The sequence below is a fragment of the Ranitomeya imitator genome, chromosome 9 (assembly GCF_032444005.1).
Source record: "Ranitomeya imitator isolate aRanImi1 chromosome 9, aRanImi1.pri, whole genome shotgun sequence".
Taxonomy (NCBI): Eukaryota; Metazoa; Chordata; class Amphibia; order Anura; family Dendrobatidae; genus Ranitomeya; species Ranitomeya imitator.
The window spans coordinates 80,756,312-80,779,552 of record NC_091290.1 but is presented as its reverse complement, the minus strand read 5'-3'; the positions used below and the strand labels follow the sequence as shown (position 1 = coordinate 80,779,552).

General features: G+C 42.7%; 1 protein-coding gene across 2 annotated transcripts in view; it reads left to right on the top strand.

Annotated features, from left to right (window-relative positions):
• Window positions 1–21,759, top strand: part of IMMP1L (inner mitochondrial membrane peptidase subunit 1) — a 64,101-nt gene extending 42,342 nt beyond the window's left edge. For both annotated transcript variants that reach the window (XM_069738983.1, XM_069738982.1), the window contains exons 2-6: window positions 3,954–4,093; window positions 4,200–4,288; window positions 6,887–7,013; window positions 19,771–19,881; window positions 21,600–21,759. In XM_069738983.1, coding sequence (XP_069595084.1) covers window positions 3,989–4,093; window positions 4,200–4,288; window positions 6,887–7,013; window positions 19,771–19,881; window positions 21,600–21,665 — 498 coding nt within the window. In that variant the 5' untranslated portion in view covers window positions 3,954–3,988 and the 3' untranslated portion in view covers window positions 21,666–21,759. The remainder of the gene's footprint in view (window positions 1–3,953; window positions 4,094–4,199; window positions 4,289–6,886; window positions 7,014–19,770; window positions 19,882–21,599) is intronic.
• Window positions 21,760–23,241: the final 1,482 nt, after the last annotated feature.

The window sequence follows — 23,241 nt, the reverse complement described above, 5'->3', positions numbered from 1 at the left end:
TTATAGGGCAGGTGCAGAGTAATCTGCGGTCGCCGCATATTGTGGGGGGAGCGACCCCAATGACGAGGTGAGGGGGCACCTCACCGGGAAGGTGTAAGTGAAGCAGAGGCAGAGAAGGAGATAATAGGATACAAGGGTGAGCCAGATGAGTGAAAGAGGAGTGTTTTTCTAGGCACAGCACCGCTCTCTCTTTTTTGCATAACCCTGGCATCCCAGACGCTGACCGTTTGCTTCACTTACACCTTCCTGGTGAGGCGCTCCCCCACCTCGTCATCGGGACCACTCCCCCCCACTATATACGTCGACCGCAAATTGCTCCGCACCCACCCTATAAGACGACACCCGGCATATAAGACAACCCCCGACTTTTGAGAAGATTTTATATTTTAACTGGAAAAGTTGGGGGTCGTCTTATACGTCCAGTCGTCTTATACGCCGGAAAATACGGTATATATATATATATATATATATATATATATATATATATATATATATATATATATATATACATATATACATACACATTAATTGTTTTAATAAAGATAGTAATATAGATAATTGAAGGCAAAAAAAAGTTACAAAAACCTGATTTAAATAGGGTCACCATACCAAAAATGGCCAATTTTTGCTCATATTTTATTCCAGCTGTACACATGAGCATTCTGTAATTTTTATTATTTATTTTTATATCCGCCATACGCTTCAGATTTATAGGCTTTTTTATTCAGTGATAATTGTCATGGTCTTTACCAAGGGGCATTCCTGACAGGATTTCGTTTAGGCGTATCTTTAGGTTCCTCTGAATTACTACCCTGTAAGCAACGAAAACAGTCCATTTTTGACCTGGTGACAGGCCCTCTAAAGGGAATCTGTCAGTAACAAAAAAGAAGAGAATGTCCAGCTTCACCGAATCCGTAAAAAAGAGTTTTCTTTATTCACAAACTTTAAACATGGAGGATACAGAATCTCAACGCGTTTCATGATTAAGGGAGCTTAGTCTCCAGAAACGCGTTGAGATTCTTACCCATTTGGTTTGTGCTGAAGTCTGTATCCTCCATGTTTAAAGTTTGTGAATAAAGAAAACTCTTTTTTACGGTTTCGGTGAAGCTGGACATTCTCTTCTTTTTTGGACTTTATACACTTGGACACAGTAGGTCCGTGCTCCCGAAGATTGGTTTATGCATCACGGGTGAGCTGGTTTATTTTCCTTCAATCTGTCAGTAACCCCACCATTCCCCTCTACCCCCCCAAATGGCATATATCTGCAGGTCTTTGGTTGGATGGTACTAACCGACCTTAGATGTACTGAATACGTCCATGCGATTTTGCGCGCACAGAGGCCTTGCAGACTATCTCCGCCGGGTGTCAGCTGATAATGACAGCTGACACCCAGCTCTCCTTTAACCCCGTAAATGCTGTGATAGCAGCATATAGCGAGTAAGCAGAGGGAAGGAAGCCCCCCTGCCCTTGGATCGGAGACCCGCAACAATATCCTAGAATCCTGATTGTTGTCACGGTGACCAGATGTCATCATGACAACATCCGGGTCACCAGGCTACGGCAAGCCACTCAGACCATGCGCAGAGTATGAGGGTATGTGCACACACTGCGGATACACAGCGTTTCCGCAGCTGCGTTTCTGCAGCTGCGTTTCCCATGAGTTTACATTACAATGTAAACCTATGGGAAACAAAAAACGCTGTGCACATGTAGCGGAAAAAACACGCGGAAACGCAGCGGTTTATATTCCACAGCATGTCACTTTCTGCGGATTCCGCAGCGGTTTTACAGCTGCTCCTATAGAAAACTGCAGGTGTAAAACCGCAGTGAAATGCGCCGAAAAACCGCTGTAAATCCACAATAAATCTGCAGCAAAAACGCAGCGTTTTTGCCCTGCAGATTTATCAAATCCGCCGTGGAAACATCTGCAGAGGACCAGAATATGTGTGCACATACCCTTAGAGGCTTTGGTCAGTGCAGCACTGACAGTTATAATCCATAACAATGCTTGTACATTGCCATGGATTATAACAGCGATCAGACTACTGAAAGTGAAAATTCCATAGTGGGACAAAATAAAAAAGTTAAAAAAAAGATTTGTTTTTAAAACAATTCAGAAAATAATTTAAAAAATATATCTTTTACTGGTAAATGTTTACGGTATTTATATATAAAAAGTGCATGTTTGGTATCGCCGCATCAGTGACGACCCACCCCATAAAACTGTCCCATTAGATAACCCCTTCAGTGAACACTGTAAGAAAAAAAAAAAAGAGGGGGGAAACCATTATTTTTCATCATTTTGCAGACTAAAAAGTGGAATAAAACGCAATCAAAAGCCTAATATAAATACAAATGGCATATCTGGAAACGTCATCTTGTCCTGCAAAAAACAAGCGGTCATGTAGCTTCATCAGTGGAAAAATAAAAAAATTATATCTCTCAGAATAAAGTGATGCAAAAATAATTATTTTTTCTATAAAACAGTTTTTACTGTGTAAAAGCGCCAAAACATAAAAAAAACTATATAAATGAGGTATCGCTGTAATCGTACTGACCCGAAGTATTGTATGGTGCAATCTCTGCTGTTACCCTTATGAAAATGCAAAACTTTGGGCTAAAAACATTTTTGTGGGAATTTTTTTTTTCACAGCTCATTGTTATAAACTGTGGGTTCAAGGTGCTCACTACACATTTAGATAAGTTCCCTGAAGAGTCTAGTTTATAAAAAGGTGTCGTTTGTGGGGGGGGTTCCACTGTTTAGGCACATCAGGGGCCCTCCAATTGGGACATGGTTTCCGCTAATTATTCCAGCAAATTTTGCATTCAAAAAGACATATGGCGCGCCTTTCATTCCAAGCTCTGCCATGCACCCAAACAGTGGTTTCCCCCCCCCCCACATATGAGTTATCGGCATTCTCATGAGACATTGCACAAGAAATTTTTGGGGTCCATTTTTCCTGTTACCCTTGTTTAAAAGAAAAAAAATGGGGTCTAAAGTAACATTTTTGTGAAAATGTTAAATGTTTATTTTTTCTTTCCACATTCTAAAAATTCCTGAGAAGCACCTGAAGGATTTATAAACTTCTTGAATGCGGTTTTGAGCACCTTGAGGGCTGCAGTTTTTAGAATAATGTCACTTTTGTTATTTTTTTCTCATATAGACCACTTCAAATGTAATGTGGTCCCTATGAAAAACAGTTTTGTATATTTTGTTGAAAAAATGTGAAATTGGTAGTCAACCCTTATAACTTCTTAACAAAAAAATTATGTTTCTATGTTTCAAAAATTGTGCTAATATAAAGTAGACATGTGGGAAATGTTATTTATTAACTATTTTGTGCGATATATCTCTGATTTAAGGACATAAAAATTAAATATTTAAAAATTGGAACATTTTCACAAATAAACATAAGTCATATCAAAGAAATGTCACCACTACCATGTTACCATTAAAGTACAATATGTCATGAAAAAATTATTTGAAAATTAGTGGGATCCTTTGAAGCGTTCCAGAGTTATTACCTCATAAAGTGACACTGGCAGGAATTGTAGAACTTGGCCTGGTCGTCAACATGCAAACCTCCTTCGGGATAAAGGGGTTAAGTGCTCTTGGTGTAGCAAAGCACTTCTCGATCTTCTGCCTCACAAGGTTGTTTCCCTTTCCTGCACCAGCCTCACCCGTGCCGTTATATGTGGTTTGAGGTAGTTGATCTTTCTGACAGATTCCCTTTATACAGTAATCAGAAGGCATATGATGTCTGTATGCCCTAGTAGGACGCGTGGAGCGTGGTGGGGCAATCCCCGTAAGTGAATCAATCCTAAACAGATTTACCCCTGAATAAAGATATTCATATTACAATGAGAAAGCTTCTACCTTTACAAAACATTCAGGAGCAAATGTATGAACCTCTTATCCCAGTAGACATGATTTTATTGTATTTGTCTTACAGGTCAGCAGATAACGAAATAATAAAGAACATCTAGTATGATCAGGAAGGTGATCGGGAAGACGCTGGGTTTCCTGGGGTACGCCATTCAATATGGCTGCATAGCTCACTGCACATTCGAATATCTTGGAGAAATAGTGGTTGTAAGTCTCACTTGGTTATTTCATATGGAAAAGTAATCTTTATTTCAGTGATTTGCGTATGACAACTGTATTGGTGTGATAGTCACATGTAACCTCTCTCCTGCAGTGTTCTGGGCCGTCAATGGAACCCACCATACAGAATTATGACATTTTAGTATGCGACAACTTGAGTCGACACCTTTATTCAATTCACAAGTAAGTAAGCTCTTGCCAAATTGTGAAATCTTATCACTTTATATTATTTTTGCTTTATCTCGGCAGATTGTGTTGTGGCCACCTCTAGTTGTCATTGACTTTGCGCGTTCTGATCCATAGCTGTGGAGGGCTGGCCCCTACTATCCTGTTATCCCACCACCAGATGTGGAGGACTGATGATTATTATACCCTGACTTGTTGCTGTCCTCATTCTCCTGAATGCTATATTGCATTATCATTTACAGTCATCCAGTTGGTTGTAGATGTACTGCACTGTAGCCTGTAATAACCCTTACAGGGGAACCGACAGCTGTTACATGCTGCATAATGGGCAGGCAGCATGTATCAATCACTGGCTGTGTGATGCCAGCCATGTATAATGCGGCATTTCAGAGAAAGTATACTTTAAAAGCCTCTGGGGACCGAGCCGCAGGGGAGAGTCAGGACCTGGTGGCTTCTCCCCACCCACTGCCAGTGACTGACAGGTCTTTCACTATACAAGCACACAGGGAGAGATCTAGTGTCCCCTTGTAAAGTATGTTCGTCTCTGAAATGCTGCAGCATGAAACATACATGGCTGAAATCCGACAGCCGGTGCCTGAGACATGCTGCCTGTGCAATCTCCACATGGTGTTAATTCTTTATCACCACTTTGTGGACAATATTTGTTCAGTCCGATTCCTCCAAGGATTTGTAGACACATAGAAATGGAGGGGTGCTCTTTATTGACAATTCAGACTAGTGACCCACTAGTGACTGGCCCAGACTGTGCGCTCTCTGATAACGCCCTATGAGGCAGCTGGCCTGAACCGTGAGCTAAGAGTGCACTCCAGAGATCCCAGACAGATTCAGAGACGTGCTTACAAGCTCTGTCGGGAGCGCTTGTAGGCACTTTGCCTGTTCAGCCACCACTGTTAAACCAGTGGTCGGTGACCTAAGCAGCAAGCGTCTATAAGACACCTACCCATTACTAATCCTATAGTTATATGGTAAATAAAGACACAGCCAGAATAAAGTCCTTTATTAGAAATAAAACAAAACACAGTTTTACTTTTTTATTTAAAAATAACAAACACAGTTATAATCAACCCGTCCATGTTGAAAACTGTTCATCCCCCAGACATTGATTACGGCATGTAACAGAATCACGGATAGGTGAGGGATATTGTTTTTTTCTTAATTTTTGTTTTATTACAGAAGACGAGGGCTTTGGTGGAATTAGGCGTTAGGTGAGTATAACTGTGTTTGTTGTTTTTAAAATAAAAAGTAAAACTGCGTTTTGTTTTATTTCTAATAAAGGACTTTATTCTGGCCATGTGCTCATTTACCATACAACTATAGGATTAGTAATTGATAGGTGTCTGATAGACTCTTCTCCATTACTAATCTGTGGGCTTGATGTCACCTAACAATACAAAGGTGACATCAACCCCACAAATATGAACCCCACTTGCCACCGCTACAGGGTAAGTGGGAAGAGCCGGGCAAAGTGCCAGAATTGGTGCATCTAATAGATGTGCCTTTTATTATTTATTTACATCGCAGGATCCCGTCAGCCACTCATGCTCTCGCTTTTATTAGCAGCAGCAGGCGTCGGATGATGGGAGCTGTTGTCACCAGTGACCGGAGGTAAACTTTATACCTCCAATCACAACTGAGTGCTCACGCTGTCTTTTGACAGCATGGGAACCGCGGCTCTCTGACGGGCGGGAATGATTTCACTGCTGATCAGAAGCGGCGTTTGGCGCCCTGTCATGCACATGACAGCGTGACAAACACCCGGTGTTCGGGCAGCCGACCCCAAGCAGTAACATGGACTTCCTGGTGAAGTCCGTGTTCGGTGTCTGTGCCCGAACAGTAGGTGTTCGCTACGGATGCCGAACTTTACTGTTCGGGTTCACCCATCTCTAGTTTGAATACTGTATGTACATGACAAAATGTGTCACAAATTCAGGAGATTGAAGTTGTGCTAGTTTTTGGTCTCTTATGAATTGGAAAACCCTCACAATGTATAATCCTTTCCTAGAAAATGCTTCTGAATCGTGAGGAGCTTACAGTCAGGCAGTGTAGTAGGAAACAAGTCAGAAGTAGACCAAAAGTCTTCTACAACATGATCTTTAATTACTGTTTAGCTTCTGTACACTTGCTAAGGGATCCAGACCCTCCTCTGCACCATTTGTACCCCATGAGTCCGTGAAGCAGTTCCTTTTCTCCCCCCTCCCTAATCTTCGTCTGTCACAGGCAGCTGGCACTTTCCGTCCCCAGCTAGAAGTATGGGGGAGTCGGTCCCAGATGAGCTGACATAGCTACCTTTGGCTCCGTCTCCTTTGCTTGCTGCTTCACTGGAGCATTGCAGGACTTTCTCAAGCTTTGGCATTCAGTCAGGATGCCAGGTGCAGATCTTCTATTAAAAGTATATTTCCATGCTTTTTGTTTTTTCCCTTCTTACATATAAGCTTGCTAATATTATTGTTAAGATTTGCCCCTGTGGAACATTCTTTTTTGTATATATACTGTATATTTTATGTTTTGCTTACAATGTTGTGATGCTTTTGCGTTTGCTTTCCTTGGGCTTCTAAAAGGGTTATCTGATTCCAGGGGTGACATTGTAATTGCAAAGAGTCCAAACAAGCCAAGCATTAACATCTGCAAAAGGGTAATTGGATTGGAAGGTGACAAAGTCTGTACTAGCAGCCCATCAGACTTCATCAAGAGGCACACATATGTAAGTACACCCCCCGCGCTCTGCACATGGGAAGAATGGCTGCAAAATGGAATTAGATGAGGGTGAACATTTATATCATGGACATAAAAAAAATGAAGAGTATGAAGTTGAACAGATTTAAAAACAACAACATTTCAGATGTAGAAAACTCGTTATCCCATTAACTCGTGAATTATGGACATGGCCTCATAGCAGCCCTTTCCTCCTGTAGCCGGTCCAATTTAGCCAGGAAAAGCAGAGATGGGAATAATCCTTTAACATTTACTTAAGGGGGATATGCTGAAAATTCTCAGGCCAAGTTGTCCTCCAGTTGTAATGGATCCAGTATTTAAAAAAAAAAAATTCCAGTAATATTTCTTTGCTTTTCCTATAGCTTATTATAAGGCAGCCATCTTTTTTTTACATTGGCTGTACCTAGAGCATCACTATGTGTTACTTGACCTATTAGTGGTGTATCTTATATACCTGTGTACATTGTGTAGCCAGCACAGGTAGGTAGCCCTCTACTAATAAATTGACCAGCTCCACCCTCTCCTAGTGTATCCTCACCCATCTCCTGTAGAACGTGAGTCCTCGCGGGCAGGGTCCACTCTCCTCCTGTACTTGTGTGTGCCTTGTATTGCTCATGTTTAATGTACTTGTCTGTATTTGCCCCATTCGCATGTAAAGCGCCATGGAATAAATGGTGCTATAAAAATGTATAATAATAATAATAATAAATTAGAGTCCCCATGCTCACAGGTAATGGCTTTGCCATTTCATTTAAAACCTTACAGCATTACTTTCCCAAGTGTACTTCCATGGGCCCTTTATTGCTAAGGGGATTTTATCTACAATGCAATAACATTGTATTTTTATTTCTTTGTTGTCTGACATTTTTTATTTAACTTTTTCGGGGTTATGGTATTAATGCCTGTGGACATATTTGTATTGGATCTGTTTTTACTATGAAGAAGTGGTGTTTGGCTTTTCTAGTAAAGATTTTCCTGGAATAGTTTGTGGTTGTCATTTTCAGATCACTGAGGTGCAACAACATCATAAATTCCTATAAGTGAACCCATTTTAGAAATAAAATCCCCTCTTAGAATCCCACTATGGATGCAGTAATTTTTTGGGCCTATCAGATATTTTCAAGAAATAAGCATGCAGTGGCTGTTACGGAGGGAAGATTAGAAATATGCCATTGTAGTTCTCATTGGGGATAAGCGGACGGGAGGGGGGGGAGAGAGTTCGGATTCGTCGTCCTCGACCAAACTTTAGGTCACAGTTCGGTTCAGGTACGAGAACTGTACCCAAACTTGAACCTTGACCCAAACCCCATAGAAATGAATGATGACCCGAACTTTGGAGCTTGAAAAACATCTCTCTCTCTCTCGCTCATGTGTAGTACCCTTACATTCGGCCATGCTTTTGTTTCTGGAAACGCCCAACTCCTTAAGGCTATGTTCACACCTTGTGTCGGGTCCCTGCGGGTTCTCCCGCAGCGGATTTGATAAATCTGCAGGGCAAAACAACTGCGGTTCTCCCTGCAGATTTATCGCGGTTTGTTCCGCGTTTTCCGCTGCGGGTTTCCGCCTATACTATTGATGCTGCATATGCAGCATCAATAGTAATGTTAAAAATAATAAAAATTGGTTATACTCACCCTCTGATGTCCGGATCTCCTGGGCGCTGCACCCGGCGGTCCGGTTCCTAAGATGCTGTGGGAGAAGGACCCTTCGTGACGTCACGGTCATGTGACCGCGACGTCACCGCAGGTCCTGGTCGCACAGCAACTCTGACCGGACAGCCGCGTGCAGCGCCCAGGAGCTCCGGACATCAGAGGGTGAGTATAACCAGATTTTTTATTTTTTAACCCCAAATATGGTTCCCAGGGCCTGGAGGAGAGTCTCCTCTCCTCCACCCCGGGTACCACCCGCACATTATCCGCTTACTTCCCGCAACGTGGGCACAGCCCCATGCGGGAAGTAAGCGGTTCAATGTATTCCTATGGGTGCAGAATCGCAGCGATTCTGCACAAAGAAGTGACATGCTGCGGGTTGTAAACCGCTGCGTTCCCGCGCGGTTTTTCCTGCAGCATGTGCACAGCGGTTTGCGGTTTCCATAGGGTTTACATGTTACTGTAAACGCTATGGAAACTGCTGCGGACCCGCAGCATCAAAATCGCGGCGGTTCCGCGGTAAAAACCGCTAAGTGTGAATATAGCCTAATTGTTCTGTGGGCTCTTCCTGTTTTGGTAAAGCCATTTATGTGGATGCTAATGCATTTTTCACCCACTCCTGGTTTTGGCTTACAAATACTGATGTAGGATACTGACCAAATGCTGAACATGTGAACGTGGCCTAACAGTGTGTATTTTGCTGGATGTTTTCTAGGACAGCTACTGTATGTTGTTGTTTTTTTAGTTACCAGTAACGTTTAAAAACCTTGTATTTCCAATGTCAGGTGATAGACCTGAGAGGGGGATTGTTTTTTGCTGGATAAGTTGGAGCTTTTATTGGTAGCATTTTGGCGTACATAACATTTTTGATTGTGCTTAAAGCTGAATTCACATTTATCTTGTGATCTACGCTGAGCACTGACATTGGGTGTCCTTCAAATTCAGCAAAAAGCGTAATTTAGACAGAACCTTTCAGAACTATGCATGAGGATGACAGACTCAGTCTGACCTGTATTTCGATGGGATCCATCTTTTTAGAGGTGTGCAAAATCATGGTCACCTACGTTTTTGTGTATGCCAAAAATGTCAAAACAAGAATGGAACAGAAACCAAGCAGAGTCTAAAGCAGTGTTTCCCAAACTCCAGTCCTCATGGACCCCACGGGTTATGTTTTCAGGATTTCCATAGTGTTGCACAGGTGAGAGAATTCCTGATGCCTTGATGATACTTCCACTACTTGAGCAATACTAAGGAAATCCTGAAAACATGACCCGTGTGTTCCGTGAGGACTGGAGTTTGGGAAATACTGGCCTAAAGGGACTCCATCTTCCTCATTATAGTGATTGGTTCCATCAGCTATTTCGTCTGAAACTTTTTTTGTGGAGATTTAGATAGAAACCCTAACTTAAAGCACCACTCTAGTTTTCACTTCACCTCTGGAGTGGTGTCACTAATGTATGTTCCCTCACTAGCCACCCTCTTCGGCTGTTCTCCACGCCACTCTGGTTCCGCAGCGTCTGACTGACTTGAAGTCAGAGGTAACGGTCACAAGCTAAGTGTACGTCCATGGGAGCCTGGTTCTGGCCTCGTTCTGGTTCTCATGGACTTACAAGGAGAAGTGACTTCTAGTTCACCTAACAAACACTGAAGCAATCCTGCAGGTCACAATTAGTAGAAGACGACCGGAGCAGCACATTAAACTGCAGTTTAATTGTTTGTATTATAATTTTTTTAAATCCATTTTTTTTATGTACCTAGTCCCTACTCTGATCACTGGTCTAAGGCACTGTAAAACTAATAAACCAAAATTCTGTGATGCTATATTACCCCAGATCTATGAGATAATACAAAATTCAAAAGATTTTTTGAATTAAAGGGAATCTGTCACCTCATATTTCGTATATAAACTGCGGCCACCGCCATCAGGGGCTACAGCAGTCTGTAATACTGTAGATAATCCCCCGATGTATCCTGAAAGATAAGAAAAACAAGTTAGATTATACTCACCCAGGGGCGGTCCCGGCCCGGTCTCATGGGCGTCGCGGTCCGGGTTCAGTGCCTCCCATCTTCATACGATGACGTCCTCTTCTTTGCTTCCTGTGGCGGCGCAGGCGTACTTTGACCTGTTGAGGGCAGAGCACAGTACTGCAGTGCGCAGGCGCCGGACCTTTCTGACCTTTCCTGGCGCCTGCGCACTGCAGTACTTTGCTCTGCCCTCAACAGAGCAGATAAAGTACGCCTGCGCTGGAGCCGCAGCATGAAGACAAGAAGAGTACGTCATCCTATGAAGATGGGAGGCGCCGGACCCCAACCAACAGCAGGAAGGCCCCTGGGTGAGTATAATCTAACGTCTTTTTCTCATCTTTTAGGATACATCGGCTTATCTACATAATTCCAGAATGCTGTAGATAAGCCCTTGATGCCGGTGGGCTTACCTCACCCGCGATTTTGGGGGTGACAGGTTCCCTTTAATATATACTCACCTTGTAATGTCTTCACATCCTGTTCCGTCCATGTGTGTCCGAATCCCAGAATTCCAAGCGGCAGAAGTTCATCGACCTCCATATTGGGACACCCAAGTGATGGGTGTCTCCATATGGAAACTGCTGGTGTGTGCGCCGTCGCACCACACACACACATACACTGTATACGCCGTATGCAGCATCTTGCGCGGTAACACCAGCGGAACACCATCGCGAACATGCCACCGCCGGGATCAGCCGAATGATTCACTGACTGCCGTCATCTTTGTACAGGAGGAATGCATGCGCAGTTTTAGGCTGCCGTCACACTAGCAGTATTTGGTCAGTATTTTACATCAGTATTTGGAAGCCAAAACCAGGAGTGGAACATTCAGAGGAAAAGTATAATAGAAACATATGCACCACTTCTGCATTTATCACCCACTCCTGGTTTTGGCTACAAATACTGATGTAAAATACTGACCAAATACTGCTAGTGTGACGGCAGCCTTAATGTGATTGCAGCTATCTGTCTCCACAAAGATGGCGGCGGTCTGATTTACTGCGCCTGTGCATAATTCATGCAGGCGCATTGAATCATTCGGCTGATCCCGGCAGTAGATGTGCGACATGTCTACAGGCAGAGGAAGCCGGTCACATTAAAGGGGTTTTCCCATGAACAAATGTTCATTTTAAAAATTGTGTCTCTCCGTGTACGCAGCATACCACATCTCCTGGCCAGGGGAGGAAGCAAAAGACAATACTGACATTACAGCAGGGGATCACAGAGGATTAATTTGGTGAGGGAAAATATTTCACTGACTGTTTTTAAAAATATTTTACCTCACAAATTGTATCCTCTGCGATCTCCTGCTGTAATGTCAGTATTGTCTTTGAGGGGAGAACACAGCACAGGAAGGAGAAAGACAGGGGGGAAAACACACAGGGTAGACAGGTCAAAGAAGAGAGCACAGACGGGAGAAGTCAGCACATGGGGAAAGAGTGGATAGGTGGGTGAGGACATGGGTGGGAGATTCTCAACTCTGCAAAGCCTGCCCCCATTGTGACATTACCTCCCTCCTGATGTGATAGCATCCGGCCTCCATCTAGTTTACATAAAAATAAATATTTATTGGGGAACTAGTATTTTGTTGTAGGGTCTTATAATATAATGATAATGGAATTCTTTTGATGTGCAAATACCTTTTTCTTTAACTATACCATAGCAACACCTGTTATTTGTTCTGTTTCACGCACTTCCTCCTTCACCAAGAATATCAGAAGTGTAAACGATCAATGCTAAAACCTGCTGTAGAGAAACCTGAAGATAAGACGGAATTCAGATTATTAATATCCAATTCATCCTCTTTCTATTGTATCCGCGTCTGTAACCCCACTGCTTTGAGAGGACGTACAGAGAACAGTGCAGCTGAATTGTCACTTAGGAGGAATGAGTACTTATTAATGACCCTAATACAGCCCTGAGCCATAGACAGGGAACTTTTTGTCAATTTGTGTGTGATAAAGAACTGGGATATGTCTGCATTTCTCAGTAACGCTCCCCTGACAATCAATAGCTGCATAGTGTAAATGCGTTGTCTGGTGTGAGGCACCGATAAGTGGAATTACCTCGGAGCTGTGATCCATTCACTGTGGACATCATTCTGATAATATCATATTCACATTAGTGTTAGCCATTTACAATTGGTTTTGTTTGCAAAATTATTCTTTTTAACAATTGTGTACGTCTAAATCACCTTTCCTCTGTCCCATAATCTGTCTTATTACCTTAAAGGGACAGTAAATAGAGATGAGTGAATCTTTGTTGCAAATCGCGGTACTGAAAACGAGAGAGGGAGACCAGCCAAATTAGCACGGAGGGGTTTAATACTGCCCACCTTGTTTTCTTTTTGTGACGAATGAAAAAAATACTGTTAAGATGCGATTAGAGCAATATATCAATCAATTTACAGGCACTTGACTCTGAATAATAATCCACAGACTGAGACTATTACTCGCATTGTCATTCTGCTTGGGCCCTGAGTGTACTACTCCACAATCCGTATAGGCCTTGTCTGTCCATATGTAGAAAGCAGGCTGATCCAAACTACTTGGATGTACAGTGGTCAGCATAAATGAGTACACCCCCTTGGAAAAGTAAGATTTTAATCCATATCTCACTGAACTCAAGAACAATTTCCAACGTTTTTAGAAGACTGATTTTCATAGAACATATTTTTAACCCTTAACATGAAAGTCTGGTTAATATAAATTTCATTACATAAATCTTCAATTGTAATCAAATTAGTTGATGCAAAAATGAATACACCCCATATCAAAAGCTACTACATCATCTAGTATTTTGTACGACCTTCATGATTTTTAAGGACAGCACCAAGGAGCTCTTTATAGAGCCTGGACGGAGAGTGACAACAACTTGTCTCTCCAGAATTCCCCATAGGGGTTCGGTTGGGTGCAGATCAGGAGACACTTTGCCACTGACTCTGTCAACCTTCTTTGGAAATGCAACAGATGTGTTTTGTATCAATGATTGCCATGTTGGAAAAGTGCTTGTGTATCAGGGCGCAGAGTGATGGCGGCATCTTCTCTTTCACTATAGAGCAGTACTTCTGTGAATACATGATACCATCAATGAAATGCATCTCCCCGACACCAGTGACTCTCATGCAGCACCAGGTTTCACTGAAGCACCATGCATTTTTCTAAGTACATTTTTCTGATATTTTAAAGAACTTTAACTAATGCAACAGTGTTTTCTCGCCAATCATCTGAAGAGTTGTGGAAGCTCTGGTTCCAGGGTCTGTTAAACAATCGGACATTAAAGTCCATATCCCAGTCGCTATGCTACAAAACTTTAGGGTTCTTATTTTGAACATGTGTTTGGTTGTTCCCTCTGTCCAATATTTTGGACATGGACTGGCCATTTTTTTTTTTTTTTTTTAAATGTTAGTGGATTTGCCTTATTGCATGTATAATCACTCTAATAAATCTCTATCCCGTGCAGGCCATCAATAATACACGTTCTTTCCCTCCTTTTGCCTGATATCTCTGGATGTCTGGTCACTGCTTAAACAGGAGCAGCTTTTGGCATCATTACTGGACTAAGGCCTGATCTGGTAATGTGTGCTCAACCAAATCCACAATCTCATAAAATCCCATCCACACAACTAGAACTGTGCCACTCCGCATACCTTCCTCTCAGAAAAGCCTCTGCTTCTCTGTACCTTAGACTGCCTTCTCATTTACCTCATTTCCTGTGGACCTGCTGCAGATGACACTGTGGAAAAAGGTGCTGGAAAGCCACAGTACAGATGATCCCAAACCCACACCTCCTGACAGCTGATGCTATGGATGTATTTCACAGAATGTACAGGAGTTTTCCCAAAACTCACCGGCATTGTAAGATGCAGCCGATATCCGCAGCTGAAAATCGGCTGTATTTTTGACCATTGGAATCTAAAGGTACCTTCACACATAACGATTTTGTTAACTATATCGTTGCTTTTTGTGACGTAGCAACGATATCGTTAACGAAATCGTTATGCGTGACAGCGACCAACGATCAGGCCCCTGCTGGGAGATCGTTGGTCGCTGGGAATGATCGGGACCTTTTTTTTGGTCGCTGATCACCCGCTGTCATCGCTGGATCGGCGTGTGTGACGCCGATCCAGCAATGTGTTCACTGGTAACCAGGGTAAACATTGGGTTGCTAAGCGCAGGGCCGCGCTTAGTAACCCGATGTTTACCCTGGTTACCATTGTAAAAGTTAAAATTAACAAACACTACATACTTACATTCCGGTGTCTGTCCCCCGGCGTCAGCTTCCCTGCGGCCCTGCACTTAGTAACCCGATGGTTACCCGGGGACTTCGGCATTGTTGGTCGCTGGAGAGCTGTCTGTGTGACAGCTCTCCAGCGACCACACAACAACCTAAACAGCGACGCTGCAGCGATCGGCATCGTTGTCTATATCGCTGCAGCATCGCTAAATGTGACGGTACCCTTAGTCTTAAAGGTCTCCAAACAAGACGTTAAGAACCTGTATTCTATGTTGATAAAAGGTCTCTCTGTTGGGTTCTCTTCCCTATTTACAACGCTTTCTTAAGAAAGTTTCTGTTCTAACTAAATATTCTCTGTGTTCTCTAGCAGACGACCAGCTAATTAAATAGTGTCCCCCCAGAGAGATGGACAGAGATATCGAACTTTGTACATTGATCCTTTGTGCATTGGAAATGAAGAATGGCCATGGATCGGTCATGTGACTGTATAAATAACCCGCTGGGATCCCAATCAAATAAATACAATTCATTACAAGCTTGTAGATGTCATTTGCTACTGTCGCCTTTCATCATATTTCATTTTAATCAAGAAAGGTAACACCTGTGGTTTAGCCACAAAAGCTGCTTTAGTGAAATGAACCCCCGCAGGCGACGAGGCAATTACATTTGATGCTTGCTCCAATGTGGGAAGCACTTAAATAGGCTCCGGTAGGGATAGTGGAGAAGAAAAGATTTCCTTGTATTATCTGCCACCGAGATTAAGTTCTCTCATAAGCCTTATTCTCCTTTAACTTCTGTGCCATTCCCCGCCCATGTCCCCAAGTCACTGGCTACACATGGCATGGGGGTTTAGGTTGTGAAGACAGAAGCCGCTAAAGTTCTTCTGAGGTTTTATGCCAGAAGATGCCAAAAGATTGTACAAGAGGGAGATGGGCAATGTTTCTCTGGCACTTACATCTTCCACATGTGACTAATGTTTTATGTGTCACAGTTTGGGGTTTTCTGAATGATAGAGGTCGGGAAGTGAAGAATGGGCAGCACGTTGGCGCAGTAGATAGCACAGCAGCCTTGCAGCGCTGGGGTCCTGGGTTCTAATCCCACCCAGGACAACATCTGCAAAGAGTTTGTATGTTCTCTCCGTGTTTGCGTGGGTTTCCTCCGGGTACTCCGGTTTCCTCCCACATTCCAAAGGCATACTAATAGGGAATTTAGATTGTGAGCCCCAACAGGGACAGTGATGATAATGTGTGCAAAACTGTAAAGCGCTGCGGAATATGTTAGCGCTATATAAAAATAAAGATTATTATTATTATTACTTCTTAATAATTGTTGTAGGTGGTCCCAAGAGAAGGGGAGGATGCAAGATGACTATACACTGCTCATTTCTATATGCCAGGGAAAATCTTAAGAGAAATCCAAGAAATATTTTCCTCTAAGCCTTGCTGTACCTTGTCCTTGTGGAAGGCTTTATGGGGTTAGGGTTATCCCCTTAATGGATCACACTGACACTTATTGATGTAACACTGAAACTTCACTACATGTATTCTACATCACAATAGGTGAAATATATGGAACCGCCACATGTCAGACATCCAGTAATTCCTTAGTAAGCCTGATGTTATGGTCATGTAAAGCAGGGGTGTCAAACTGCATTCCTCAAGGGCTGCAAACAGGTCATGTTTTCAGGATTTCCTTGTACTGCACAGGTGATAATTTAATCACCTACACACATAATGATTACAGCACCTTGTGCAAAGCTAAGGAAATCTTGAAAACACGCATGGTTTGCGGCCCTCGAGGAATGCAGTCCCCTGATGTAAAGGGAAGAGAGAGAGTTTTGCAGCCCCCTAACCCTTACAACCATTTTACAGCAGTAGAGTTTTGTACCCGAACCAAACTTTGGACTAAAATTCACTCTAACCACAAAGCAGCTCATCTCTATCATCAGATAATTATCTATTAAGTTCGGGTTTAGTGTTGCATGTATTTGAAAAAAAAAAAATGGCTCTTTTTTATTCAGATCACAATTTTTATTAAGTAAAGAAAATTGTTAATCTTGCAATTTTCGTGCTGGTCACTGAGTCCATTTTAGACTCCTAGTCCCTGTCCTTTAACCTTTCCCCATCATATGATGTACTATTACATCATACGTCGGGTCCCCGTCTTTTATGCGGCCCCGGGAAGTGAGCTTGCATTTTTAAAGGGACTCTGTCACCTGAATTTGGAGTCTTGCGCAGGCGTGTACAATCTAGGACAGAGAATGAACTTCAATCCAATATTGCAGCCAGCATGCAGCCAGCGGGTAAGGAAAGGGTGAATCAAACACCCGAAAACTCCGCCCCTATGGCTGAAAATTGTTCTCTCCAAATTCAGGTGACAGAGTCCCTTTAAGATGATGGCTGTGATACACAGCTGGTATCTGTCTCTAAGTCTACGTCCTATCATGAGGATTTGGCAAGGTTTTGGTATGTCTTGATTTAAATAAAGCTGCTTTGTTTTTCTTGGTATTTGTCTTTGATAAAACTTTATTTATCCTGTGAGGTGCAGTTTACATGCATTTTTAGTGTTTTTCTCACCATACACGCAAAAGAAATTTGACATTTTACGAATTTCAAAAACGCACTGCAGGTCAGTTCACGTAACGTAAAAAAACACAGTGGGCGTGAGATTTCTGCAAATCCCATCAACTTTGCTGGAACTGTAACACTGTTTTTTGGGTAGCAAAAATACAGTGTTAAACGCATCGTGGGAACTTAATAGCAGCAAGTGGAGTTGATCTCCATCCTATGCTGTTAACCACTTAAATGCCATGGTTGACTGACAGTGAAATGTAAATACATGATCAAGGGGCGGCCACTTCTCAAATGCTTATCCTCCACTGTGATCACAAAGTGACAATGGATTGCTATGGGAGGGTCTGCTGAATGCCCCCGTACCTGTCATGACTGATTTATACTCTATACTGAAATACTGAGTGCAAGCAATTGGGCAATCACAGGTTTGGGAACTGTAAAGAGGTGTCCTAAGTTTAAAGGGAATCTGGCACCAGCAAAAACTCTATTAGCCTGTAGATATGGGGTAAATCTGCCGGTTAATAGCATTAACCTGCCCTGTACCTGCACATAATTTTCTCCCTGCAGGTTTTGCTTAACTTTATTCTCCATGGGAGAGTTTGGTTTCAGTCAGCGCTCTGCCGCACCCCTGGCCGACACCATGCGTGCTGACACCATGCAATAGATATTTAAGTATAAAGGGTAGGGTTGGAATCTGACCATTGTGGCTATGTACATGTGTTGTTTCCTGAAACTGGAAATTACAAATCTTAAAAAGCCCCAGTGGCCAGTATTTAAAGATTTCTGTTGGGGGCATATATACAGCATTATAGAATTCTGCATATCAGCCCAGAAAGGTGGTGGCCATATCTTATATCGGCCAAACCTGGTGACAGTTTTTCTTTAAAGGTTCTTTTCAGTTAATAATTGTTGAATTTATTTTTAAACTACTTTTCTACACCCTAGTATCTACACTCTAGTAATTATTATTTTTATTTAATTAACTTAACTATGTATTTATGCAATATGCGTGCAAAGATAATTCTAAACAACCAAGAAATAAGAATATTGACAAGAGTGACTCTGGGACTTGGTGGAGGGTCATCGGAGGAAACCTTGCCATATATTGCACTCACGCCATGGGTGGTACACTAGCGCACATTTTTCTACTAGTCACTTAATAATTGATTGCCTTAAGAACAGTTTGGACTCGTTAGACTGTGAGCACCACAAAATGGGAGGTTTAACTGTTTTGAACCTATAGAAATCCCGGACGGCCTTCCCAGATAACACTCATTAATTTAGCAAATGTAGAGAGTCTTTCCTTAGACTTCTTGATGGACATGATGGCAATGTGTTGTGGATCCCGTGTGCACATAGACTGAACTGTGATCTTAATTAGAAGTTTGACAAGCCCACTCTGATAAAATGATGAGATTATGTGTAATTGGTGTCACAATCAATTACCATTTAGCTAATCACGGGCCCACTAACAGGTCTGGCCTTGGTTGTGGCCTCAGGATGTTGACGAGTGTCTGCCCTCTTCATGCTGTTATTGCGACAGAAGAGCAGAATTTCAGTCCGCATCCTAATGACCTCTTTGAAGTCTATTAAATTAATGACCCAACCATCCAGCTTTCAGATAATTGTAGTTCTCCCATTTTCTTGCTTAGAAGATATTAATACATGTTTTATAGTTAGCCCATGCTTACTGTAGGCCATTTAACACTATGAAATGTGTGAATATCACAACTGCTTTGTGAAGATATCTGGTGTGGTCTCCCGCCAGTAGAAGGCAGTATGGTTATATTGGTGACCCTCGGATCTTCCTTAGTAGCTGGAGAATCCAGTGGTTGTTCGCCAATACTTCCTCATGGAGGTTACCCTGACACCCCATATTGGTGCTACCTGGAACTGTAATGAAAGGCTCTAGAAAGTGTTTCAGTAGAGCCCAGAATCTAAGCTGTCCAGTTTTCGCCATATTTGCCCACACATTATAGCTCATTTTGTGCTCCAGCAGCATGAAGTCCTCCTGTCAGTTATTAACATTGTTCAAACACAAAAGATCCGATTTTATTGGCAAAACTTAATTGGATCCTTGGCACAGGGTGGTAACAAAGCCCAGGTACTCTGTCTATTCATTGACATGCAGTGTCAAGATAGAATAAAATTGTGACAGATTTTCCTCACCCGTTATGATTTTCCTGTGAATTGGGACCATGGTCGTTATTCTGTCCTTTTAAGATGGTTTTCAATGTTCCAAATGGTTTCCCGGTTTTCACAGGTACCCAAAGGCCACGTGTGGTTAGAAGGAGACAATCTAGACAACTCTACGGACTCTAGAAGCTATGGACCTGTCCCTTATGCCCTCATCCGGGGAAGAGTTTGTCTGAGGGTAAGTTCAGCTTTGTCCAGGTTGCCCCTACTGGGCTCGGTGTAGTGCGTCAGTGACATGCTGTACATCCACATGACCACGGCACCCAAGCACTGGCTCACGGTGTACCAGTGATTGGCACAGAAAGTATGTAGATGTACAGATTGTAATCGCAGGAGCAAAGAAGACCTCTGAAACATTGAGGGTGGGGGAGTAGATTTCCTTATTTTAGGAAAAAATGTAAACCCTAGACAACCTTTCGTAAAAGTTTTGAATATTGTCCTATTCTGCTGCTCCACCTGTTGGAGGTCATCTGGGGCTCAACAATGATTGCCTCTTTCTAAATGTGGCCACCACAGTGATCAGTTCATAATCCTGGCAAATAGCTAATTTTGCTTCATTAGGATATACCTAATAAATAAATAAAGGGGTCTCAGCACTAGTTTAGCATTACACAGTGAATTTTCTGGCTGTAGTTCAGCAGACACCAATTTTACGATTGTTGGACCCTTCACACACTGCTCTGGCATAGCCTCGTGGATATTTCCCTGGAGTGTTTCTTTAAAAATATTGATGAACTAAATATTAACAAAAGCAGATATAGGGGATTAACCAGGTAACATTATTTTTAAGCGCTTTCTGCGCTCTCCTTGTGGTGCTGTGAGAGATTCAGCTGCTGCAGGTGGAAAAGTCCAACGTCGATACACTTTATAAAAGGAATGCCGGTGTGCACCACTGCTGGTGAGCAATTATCAGGATTCAGAGGTAGAAGAATCAATTGCAGTACATTATCAACGCGTTTCCTGGTCAAACCGACCTATTCCCAGGAGAACCACAATATAAGGCCATTGTGATACTGTGATTCTTCTGAGGAAGAGCTTGGTTTGACCTGAAAACGCGTTGAGAATAAACTATAGTTGATCCTTATTAGTGATGAGGGAATGTGCTCTGATAACACCTTATCTGAGCATGCTTGGGTGCTAACCGAGTGACTTCGGCATGCTCAGATAATATGTTTGGGAGTCCCCATGGCTGCATGTCTCACAACTGCTCTACAGCCACAAAACACGCAGGGATTGTCTACCAAACAGGCTATCCCTGCATATGTTGCAGCTGTCGAACAGCCGACAGACATACAGCTGCAGGAAAACATATTTTTCGAGCACGCCCAAGAGACTCCGTTACTACTCGAAGCATGCCAGGATAATGCCTTATCCGAGCATGTTCACTCGTCACTAATCCTTATACATGGGAATCCTGATCATTCTTCACCAGCAGCGCCACACACTCACATTACTTTTCTAAAGTCATTAAAAATGGTGACTTTATACCTCTTCATTATACACTCCTGAGCATTGCACTTACATCACCAAGAAGGAAATTGTTTTAAATTATGGAAATCACAGGATGAATATGTAAATGATACAGATATGGGAACAAAGTTTTCAAAACATCTCGATCAATTCAGTATTGTGTACTTAGCTTGGCTGTGATCACTGAGGTTATTAATGTTTGTCTGAGCAATGTTCTGCTGTTATGAATGTACGTGGGGAAATCATCAAGATCCACTGCTGGCAGCTCCCAGGGACACTCCAGGCCATGGTCCATGAGCTTCAGACCCTCACGAAAGGGACAGGCCTAGCTGCAGACCCAGCAGCACCACACACACAACTGTACAGGGGTAATATCGCATAAAATGACATCTTGGCTCATGTTTGTTTGTTTTTTTTGTCTTGCAGTTGTGGCCTTTTAACTCCTTTGGGCCTCTACAGGATAATCCTAACGGACGTATAATGAAAGATTGACTATCGATGGTTGTCTTTTTTGTTTTTAATTACATTGTAAAGCAGAATATAATTTATTGATATAGGATGATTTTCTAATAAACAGTTTCTGTACTTTTAAGTTGTTTGTGTCTTTATTACCGTCATATAGACATAGCCAACTTTAACGTGACATTCTTAGTGATAAATGTCAAATCATGGAGGTTGTCCATGGTTTTTAGAGCCTTTTTTCATTTGGTGGTTTGCTTTATTTTCAATTGTTAGTTTCCAGTACCAATAATCCTCTGTTTCTCCTGAAGGTTTGGTTACTTGTAGTTTTCTTGCCATAAGGCCGGTTTCACACATCCATATTTTGCTGTTCAAGTACGGACCACGATGCATGGACTGTCCTCTAATCTCGTGACCCAAACTAGACAGCCTCACTAGAGATTGTCACTAGTGATGAGCGAAGCGTACTCATTGCTCGGGTGACCTCCGAGTATTTATGACTGCTCGGAGATTTAGTTTTCATTGCGGCAGCTGGATGATTTACAGCTACTAGCCAGCTTGATTACATGTGGTGATTCCCTAGCAACCCCCACATGTACTCAGCCTGAGTAGTAGCTGTAAATCATTCAGCTGCCGCGATGAAAACTAAATCTCCGAGCAGTCAAAAATACTCGGAGGTCACCCGAGTATACTCGCTCATCACTAATTGTCACGTTTGGGTCAGGAGAACCACAGAAAGTCGATGCTTAAAGTGACTCGTCAGCATAGAATGACTCTTCAAAGTAAGTACTGCCACTCAGTGCAACATGGAGTGGCCAATTTAAACACACCTTCCCATCTTCTTGTTGTCCCTGTATCTCCATCCCCTTATCTGATTGACAGTTCTGGCATGATAGAGCTAAGGAAGGGTGGAGATAGATGGAAAAAAAAACAGGTGGGTGCTCCGTGCAACATGGCGGGGCCAATCCTTTAAAGGGACTCTGTCACCTCAAATTGGCGGGATATTTAAATAACTTTTTACCTGTCCGATGGGCGGCGTTTCATCTTCATTTCTTCACCCCCAATATGTTAGTGAATTAGAGTACTTGTGCTCCATAGTTGGCACGTGCGCAATGCAATCTTCGGTTGCACACTCGCAGTATGCTTTGCCCAACTGCGGGCAAAGCTGAAAAGCATTACTGCGCATGCGCCCACGCACTTCGTCCCGGAAGTATTTCGCTGTGTTGCGGGACATAGTGCACGGGCGCATGCGCAGTAATGCTTTTCGGCTTTGCCCCCAGTTGGGCAAAGCATACTGCGCATGCGCAAGCGAAGATTGCATTGCGCACGCGCCAACTATGGAGCACAAGTACTCTAATTCACTAACATTGCGGAAAACAGGGATGGACGGGGTGGAGAAATGAAGCTGAAATGCCGCCCATCGGACAAGTAAATCGTCATTTCAATATCCCGCCGATTTGAGGTGACAGAGTCCCTTTAAAGGATTGGCCCCGCCATGTTGCACGGAGCACCTGTACTTGGTTTGAACAGTCTTCCCTTAAAGTGTCTCTGTCAGCACAAAATTAGTGTTCAAACCAAGTACAGGCGCTCTATCAGGACACGAGTGAGA